Raw genomic sequence first — 9,475 nt, forward strand, 5'->3', positions numbered from 1 at the left:
GCACCATGTAAGTTTTTTTTCTTAGTGTTCGAACAAGGGGTCAAGACAAATGCGGGAAACATTAACTTTTCGAAAAGATATGAGACAGTGCTGGGTAATCTTGAAATGCATGAGACATATAATTTTGTAAGAAGTTATTTTCATTTCGTGTTTTTTTTTTGTAGATTATGGACTAAGGATGTCACACCTATGTCCACATATACATAATAAAAAAAAAATTTAAGGTATGCATAACATAATAAGCTGGCGATACACTTTAAGATACACCCTGTATTTATGTATGCACATTTACTTTTAACGAACATACACATACTTTACACAATATATTATCACAGGTCATTTCCTATGTTTGTATTTCTATGGTAACCTTTGTTTTACAATATGCTACGCGGCAATATAATGTGTTGTCGACTGGGTTTGGGTGTAAGCCTTACCCTCATGGCAGAACCTAGCTGTAAGTCTACCAACAGCTATGTATATTAATATGGCGCGGCCTTTGGTGGTCCTGCCGCAGTCTTTGCAGGTGCCAACTCACCCTTGCCTTAAAGACATCAGTCCTTACCGAGGCAGGTGGCATGGTCTGGCTCCTTTGGCCATGTGACACCTTGGTTACGGAGATCTCGGTCTTATCGCTTTTGGTTCCCGCCTTGCTTCGACGGCTTGGATCTCATCCTGAAATCGGAGGGTTAAGATGCACTCAAGGGTTCGAGCTGATACATAAACACCTCCCTATAGTCTCGGGGTTCATTTGCGTGTTTAGTCTTCCCGGCTCCGGTCCAGTGTTCCATCTCAGGTTCGATCTCACCAACATTACTTCTTCATTCTGCAAACGCTCCAGGAGCTGTGAAATGCTTGTCACCCAGCCATCTCAGGTACTGGCCTTAGGCTAACAATTTCACAGTATGCATTAATAGTTCTGTTTAGTTTGAACGATTTCTTATTGTTTGATTCTTTTCATTGCTATGATGTGCAGCTGGGTCATGCAACCCCTCGGATGGGACCAGGGTGGCTACTCACGGCGGTTCAACCCTCTCGGTCACAGGTAGGTTATTAGCTCTTGACACTTTGCCTGCATACCAGAGCTCGAAGTTACAGGTCTTAAACTGTGGTTTTATGGTTGATGCAGACCGCCGCTCCAACGCGGGTTTCCTCGTTCCAATCGCTGAGGTATTCTCCATAGAGAACCCTCACGGTTTGCATCCATGTTGTGGTCTGGTCATATCAGTGAATCGTTGTTAAGTTATTGTTCACAACGGAACCCTGGGTTCTTTTACATATGTTCACGGTTTTTCACTTGGCATACAGTGCTGCCCTTGCGGCGCACCCGAATTTAGATTGTTACACCTATTCTCAGACATTGGTTGCGGATCTGGCCTCAGCGCACAGATCTGGCAACAGTTCTTCTGAGGTTTTTCCCTCAAACAAATATGTACATTTAATTTCCTTTCAGGGTTTTACCATTCGGTGCTATTTGTAATTAGATACATGGTATTGTGAAACTGTTTAAGCCTCAGGGCAATTTACGCTTGCGTCTTATATGATTCTGTTTCGAATTTCCATTAGTCTTGGTACAGAATATGGGGTTTATCTTATTATTGCTGGTTTTGTTTATTTACATGACTGCAATCGCATATATAATCTCAGGTTACAATGATAGCTTCAATCACTCGCTCTGTTTTTACTATGTGTCCTTCGTAATTGCTAACCTGTACAGCATGCATTCGGTGGCTGTAAACAATATTATTCTTTCCCTTTTCCCTACGGAAATGTCGCACCATAGGTATGTCCGAGTTTTCTTTTTGCAGTTACATGCACAGCATTTCTTGTATTTATACATGTATATCCCTTTCGAAGTTGCAGGCACAGGATTTTGTATGTATAAATGTAACCCCTTTTTGAAGTCGCATGCACAGGATTTTGTATATATAAATGGAAACCCTTTCTCGAAGTTGCATGCACAGGATTGTATATATATAAATGTATACCTCTTTTCCCTTTATCGTTCTAAAGAACTGGTTCTCTGTTACCGTGTCCGCTAACACTGTGACTTAAGTACATGGGTTAAGGAATACAAAATGATTCTTGTTCTCTGTTTGTACAGTTTATCAATAAACTCTGTATATCTAGAATAACTTATCTATTCATTTCCATGTCTTCAGTTGTTTATTCCAGGTAACAGTAGGTTTTATTATTCTTCCGTCGACGGGGTAGCATCTGACTACAGTCGGTGCTCCTCTATTCAGATTCAGAGGTTCTAATCCTCATTTCCGTCGACACATTACAGTATTTAATTGATTTTCTATCAAAGTGTTCAATATTGTTTGTTTTACTGTTAACCTTTCGGTTATTAAACAGAGTCTTGGTCTGGCTAATAAGGGTGTGTCAAGTCCGTTACTCAATAACCAGATCTTGGTTAACCCTTCCTCGTACCGATATTCAGTCCTTGGCTAAATATCTATGTGTAGCTTTGTTTACCGTGATACTAGCTCAGACCCTGTCTATTAATTGACAGTCTGTCCCTTAGCTTAAAGACTACATCTGTACATCTATGTTATTAATTGACAGTCTGTCCCTTAGCTTAAAGACTACATCTGTACATTTATGTTAATCATGGTGACAGTATCTAGGAAAAATGAAAGACATGTTTTCCTGTTTGACTACTGTAAATTCACCGCATATTTATTTCTAATCAGAGACTTCACAGTTTGAAACCGTACCTGGTTCGCCAGAGTCAGGAATGGTTCTCAAACAAAACAAGTCACCTGAACTTTAATTCTGCTCGTCCACCCAGCCATGAGATCCATCCCTCAGATGGAATTCTCCCCCCGAGCCATCTTGCAGACCTCAAGCCCTCAACAAGATTTGTGCACTCTGTGCCTGGTTATCTGGTCCTAACCAGACTTAACCAATTTCTCTTTTCTTTCTCCTTTTTCCTCTTCTTGGAAAAAAGTCTCTTCTGTCTGTCCCCACAGCACAGAACTTCCTCCCTACAGCCAGGACTTTTCCTGTTTTGGAGGGTAGTTTCCATCAGTTATTATAACTGATCTCTTTCTTTAAGATCCACCTCCTAGAGGCTGCCAGCATTTCAAGAAAATATTTAAATTACTTTAATAAAAAATAGTTTGTCACAGTTTTGTTTTAAAAACATAAACAACAACTGTATTACTGTCTTTTACCACAGTAAACTTTTCACATGAGGACTAAGCATGGCATGGATTACAAAACTCTAGTACTCTAGAATTAGAAGATATGGTTATTGTAAGGAAGAAGTGATATTAGAAGATATGGTTATTGTAAGGAAGAAGTGATAGGTAACTCTTTTTGCTGTGTTTTATGCTAAAAATGTAGATAGAGATTCAAAAAATAGGATAAATTTACTATCTATTTTTTTATATAATAGTTGCATATAATTAACATGTACTCACGGCATAAGAATTCATCAACGCGGCATAAGAATTCATCAACGCACAAAGCTTTCGTGGGAGTATACACGGTCGTCAAAACTCCATACATAACTCAATGCATATGCCATATATCTTCAACACACAATATTTAGACAACGCTCATGCTTCAATGAATTTGAATTGGGACCAATGTGATACAACTCATATAAAACTTCAACGCACATGTAAATTCTTCAACGAAACCAACATAGCTATGAACCAATGTTTAACCATATGAGACTCATATTAGGATTAGTTAGTGCACAAGAGATTATTCAATGCACGGTTTCGGTATTCAGGTGCTCGGAAATAAACCCTATGTATTCCATGACCACCGTAGACATCACAGAGCTCAATGTAGCGTAAAAACTTCAAAGTGATTTCGTGCTGGAAAAACTTCAAAAGTGATTCATTCATCAATTAAACTACTCATCAAGACCACGGCTACTGCATTCTCACGCTAATATCAATGCACTCTCAACGCTGCATTCCACGGACATCAGGAGGGCTCAACTAAGAGAATCACTCCAACATCAATAATACGCATAGCTTTATAAACAACGAAAACACTTTAATGCACTTCACATAGTGAATTAACGTTAGTTCCAACATTTAATATAGACCAGCGCATGTTCCAACGATGCCTCAAACAAGTCACGGTCTTCAATTCAACGTTGCATACAGTCAACGCTAAACACACAGAGGGGACGCTGTAGATTAGGCCGTATTCTAACCATTATATTTTTTGCTCACCGAAATTTCGATTATATTTTGAAAAAATTTGGCAGAGATTTTTGTAAATTCAAGTAAAAGTTGTCCAACTTCATAATTTTAAGTTTTTTTTTGAGGTTTTTGATGGTGCTGAATCTATTTCTACCATCAAAAGCATGATTCCAGCACTGTCTTTTACAAGATTTTTTGAAAACTTTTTACCGAGATTCCCACCACTTTTAACTATCCTAGCACTTTCTCGGTCTGGTAGACACATAGATTAGTGTTTTGATGCTTCCACCAGCACAGAGAATTGGTAGTTGATACCAGCACAAACAAACATTTGTAGTATTTCAATATATTTGGAATACTTCAAATCGTCTCCTTTTGATCCAATGAATGGATTATATGCTTGCATTGTGTTATTCAGTAATGTATTCAGACCCATAAATATAAATATAGATATATTCATTCATTTTACTAGGCATTCTCTGCTCCCTCATTGAATAATGGAAAAAGAAGAATCAGGTATGGTTGAATGGGAGTTTTACAGCGCGCAGATAATGTAGGAAATGTCATTCTAGCACTGGTAGACCGAAGCTTGAAGATTAGGAAGAGAGGTCGGGGCTTTGGAGGGCTGAGTGTTATAGTGCATGAAGAATATAAATGACCCTTGCCAAAACAATCAGGTGACCAACAAGCACAGCTGACAGAAAAAGGAGCATTTCTGAGCGGAGACATAAGGAGTAACTCACGGTGAAGGGAATGTTAGGTAGCCATTAAGGCAGAGTTGCCCTCTTGCAAATATATGTTCGGTGCATAGTCAAGGAAAGATGGGATAAAAATGGTAGAGGAGTAGTAAGGTGCATTAGGTATGCAGGTAAAACGCTCAAGTGCAGTTCCGACAGGAAGAGTTGATATGCAGAGAAAATGGCACAATTTTGGTGAGGGTGTTCAGATTGAGGCCAAAAAAAAACCACTGGCTCATGGTAGGAAATTACCCACTTTGATATCATGTTATACACACAAATAGACAAATAAGATATGAAAGATGAGTATGAGAAAAAACCACTGGCTCATGGCAGGAAATCACCTATTTTGATATTATATTATACACACAAATAAACAAGTAAGATATGAAAGATAAGAGACGATCATAGACTTCCTAAGCTAGCTTTAAATTCTAGCCAAAATCACCTAAGGCTCAATCGAGGGTGGCATAAAGACACAAGGGCCTGGTTAAATTATTGGGAGATCAACGAAAATGATGCATTGCAAAACATAAATAACATTAAAGATATTGTTACTTCTAAGTTCAAAGAAAAAATGTGGTGTGAGAAAGATTTAGCGGCTAAAAGAAAATTAAGTTATTATAAGAAGGTGATCAACCCCACCCTAGAAGATCAAAAGTATCTCTATATTTCAACTAGCTCAAAGAAGAAAATTAATATAGCAAAGATTAGAAAGAATTCTCATGAGCTCCATAGTGAAACAGGTCGTTGGGCAGTTCCTAAAACGCCATGGACGGAAAGGATCTGCCATATATGTGAGAATAGGAACATCGAGGATGAAAACCACTTCCTCTTAGAGTGCCCCGCGTATAACCACATTAGATCTCAGTTTCACAATCTTTGTTACAATACTGACCTTCCTAGCCTTTTACAATGTCAAAATTATAGTGAGCTCGGGAGGCTTCTCTCCAAGCTTTTTGAGCATAGGAATAAAATCTTAAATCAAAATAGATAATTTGTTTCTTTAGGTCCAATAGACCATTATTTGGTCTCAGCGGACATTAACCATCATCATCATCATCATCATCATCATTTTGCATTTTAGATATACATTTTTATATAATGTGTTATAATTTTTTATTTTCATAGGCCAAGGGTTTTTTGGATTTCAATGACCTTTCATATTCCACATCCTAACACTTAGCTAATTAGATGTGTAATAACAAAAAATAAAATAGAAGAAAATAAAGAGTGGAATAAATGTTTAAGTACGTTAAAAAAAATAATAATAATAAAATGAATGTGTGAACTTACAACTATATTTAAGACAATAAAAGATAAGAATATAAATAAAATGTATAGTAAATATAGATTTTAGTACATAATACTCTGAGTTTAAAAAGGAAGAATTGAAATTAGAAATAAATAATTTTTGTTGAGATTGCAACAAGATGATGGAGCTTAGTGAAAAGAGTCGCCTTCACTAAGTGGGCCCGCAGGCTATTGTTGGCGCAAGTCTATTTTTAGACTATGTCTATTTTTAGACATATGGATCATGTCTATGGATTGCAGGTTGCTGTTTAGGGATGATTGGTCAAGTTGGGAAAAATAGATGGACTTCTATGTTTGATGAAAGTGTGAGTGATCACAGTGTGAGTGATCAAAGTCTATTTTTAGACTGGCTGTCAAAAATAGAAAAGTCAAATATTATTGTCTCATAATAATATTTGGACTATAAACTTGATCTTATTCTCTTGGAGCACTTCAGTTTGAGCTACAGAGGTGGCACATGCAGCTATCAGAAGGAAATAAGCTTTTCTTATGAGTCAGTTGAGTTGTTGCATGCATGACTTTAGTTAGAACTCAATCAGTTGAGTTTGGTGGAGTTGATTGTGGAGTTGATGGAGTTGTGTTCAGTTTGACTTGGTTAAACTAGTTGTAATTAGTCTAACTGCAAATAGACTAATGATGAGTTGTTAAACTAATTATTAACTCATGATGCAACTAATGAATACATCAGTTAACTCAGTTGCATGTCAGTGCATGTTCAGTTCAACAGGGACAGGTGGTAGAGAATCAGATTGCTATCAGTTGTGATTATAGTTGTGCACCAGATCTTGCACAATCAAGGGATTGAGTATGCCAATGAGTTTGCTCACTTATTTGCCCAGTATTGTAGCCTTTGCTCACGTCCAACAAAGTGTGAGTGATTATTTTGAGGTGAAATACGAGTTTGGTAAGCCATTCTCATCAGTTCTTGAGCAGGTATTGAGCAGTGGAGGCAGGCAAGCAGTGGAATAGATTTGGAGATCAGATCTGAGCTGTATTGTGTGTAACAGGTGGAGTTGGTACTGGATTGCTTGTGATAAGCATTGTACTTTGTAATGTTACATGTTCTCAATCATTAATATACAGATAGTTGGGGTTTTTAGCGAGATGCTTTCCCCGGGTTACATACTGTGTTAATGTGTGAATGCTCTTGATGTTTTATTGTTATTGATGCTGCTATATTGATGATCAACATAGAGGAGCTTATGTATTGTGTATGTATTCCGCAATAGTACATGATCAGGATAATCTCTGTTGAATATGTGTTAAATTATTCAGAATTTCTACAATTTTAGGCTTTCAGTTTTTTCCTTTTATTAGTGAGTTTGGTGAGTGGATTACACAAATAGAGAGAGAAAAACATGTGCAAAAACAAGGATTACATGTTATTGTTGAACATAAAACATTGGCATCATTGAGATATTGAAGTAATTGTTGAAGCAAATGGGAATAACTAGGTTTAGATCTAAACATGAAAATTAATATCCCAGAGCATATTAATTACAATAAATTAATAAAGGTTATAATAAATATATATTTTATGATAAGAAGATGAGTTTAAAAAGGAAGAAATTGAAATTAACATGAAACGATTTTAAACTCTCAGTTTTTTGTTTTATTGAAAAGTGAATTACATGCTCATATATAACTAACTACCACCATGCCCAGGTACGTTAGTGACTCGACTGATAAGGACCGGAGGCGCTCGACCATAGGACCTTTAGGGTGCGTAAGTACGCTCGACTAATAAGGAGAGGTGCTCGACCATAAGGACCTTTAGGTGCTCGACTGTTAAGGATGCGTAAACAGAGGACCTTTAGGGTGCGTAAGCACGCTCGACTAATAAGGAGAGGTTCTTGACCATAAGGACCTTTAGGTGCTCGACTGTTAAGGATGCGTAAGTAGGCTCGACTGTTAAGGAGAGGACCTTTAGGGTGCGTAAGCACACTCGACTAATAAGGAGAGGTGCTCGACTGTTAAGGAGAGGAGAGGGAGAGGATGCGGAGGCAGGCTCGACTGTTAAGGATGCGTAAGCAGGCTTGACTGTTAAGGATGCGTAAGTAGGCTCGACCAATGCCTCCCCACCCAATAAGTAAATTGAACCTTTAGGGTGCGTTAGCACACTCGACTGTCAAGGAGAGGGACGGAGTCACTCAATATTCCGATGGTGAGGGTGCGTAAGCACGCTCGACTAATAAGGAGAGGTACTCGACCATAAGGACCTTTAGGGTGCGTAAGCACGCTCGACTAATAAGGAGAGGTACTCGACCATAAGGACCTTTAGGGTGCGTAAGAACGCTCGACTAATAAGGAGAGGTGCTCGACCATAAGGTCCGGAGGCGCTCGACCATAGGGAGAGGGCCGCCATCGAGAGGAGAGGATGTGGAAGCAGGCTCGACCAACGCCCCCCCATCCAATAAGTAAATTGAACCTTTAGGGTGCGTTAGCACACTCGACTGTCAAGGAGAGGGACGGAGTCACTCACTATTCCGATCGCAGATAGAGAGATAAGAAACCATATGTAGAAAACAAGGTTTACATGTTGTTTTTGAATATAGAACATTGTAGTTGGATATCAATGAAGTTGAAATAAGTAAAATAATTATTGAAGTAAATGAGAATAAATAAGTTTAGAATATGGAAATTAAAATCTTGTAATAAGATCGTAGTAAGAGGCTAGCCATGTTAATATAGAAATAGAAATTGACATGAAATTAGAAAGAGAAATTAAAATTGAAATTGGCATGTACTTTGAAATTAATGCATTGATTTCACAAGGCTGCATAGATTGACAACATTGCACTAAATACATACACAGAGTTAAAAGGAAGATGAACACCATTTTTAGCCAGATTGTTATGGAAGGTCGTGAATGCTATTTAGTCTATTAACATCTAAAAATATCATTAATATCTCTGTGTCAATAAAAAAGTAGACATAGATGTGTAAGTTAGCAAATCTTTTTTATTTTAAGAAAACCTCATTTCAGTGTACATTTTACACCATTTGTAGATCAATGGATTTAGAAAATTGACACGTACAATGAAATCAATGCATGGATTTTAGTGTACATGTATTGATAGAGTACTATAAAAAAAGAATAAGTGACATCTATGTATGCAAACTGTCCCATGGAGTTTGAATCCCAACAAGAGGAATTAGAATCAGGAAAACATCACTATCTTCTAAAAATAGTTTTTCAACAAGGTTCACTTGGCTATACAGATTAACAAAACTACAATTGACACATAGAGATAATGA

At 37.6% G+C, this 9,475-nt stretch overlaps 1 protein-coding gene across 1 annotated transcript; it reads left to right on the top strand.

The window, feature by feature from the left end:
* The first annotated feature begins 516 nt into the window (after window positions 1-516).
* On the top strand, window positions 517-1,417 carry LOC149193739 (uncharacterized). The gene is made up of 3 exons (XM_089406882.1): window positions 517-872; window positions 974-1,042; window positions 1,127-1,417. Exons 1-3 carry the CDS (start codon window positions 576-578, stop codon window positions 1,178-1,180), a joined length of 420 nt encoding a protein of 139 aa, XP_089263008.1. The 5' UTR covers window positions 517-575; the 3' UTR covers window positions 1,181-1,417.
* Window positions 1,418-9,475: the final 8,058 nt, after the last annotated feature.

Source organism: Pinus tabuliformis, chromosome 2_2, assembly GCF_031772625.1.
Source record: "Pinus tabuliformis cultivar Carrire ecotype Pingquan chromosome 2_2, CPIR1, whole genome shotgun sequence".
In the NCBI taxonomy this organism is placed as follows: Eukaryota; Viridiplantae; Streptophyta; class Pinopsida; order Pinales; family Pinaceae; genus Pinus; species Pinus tabuliformis.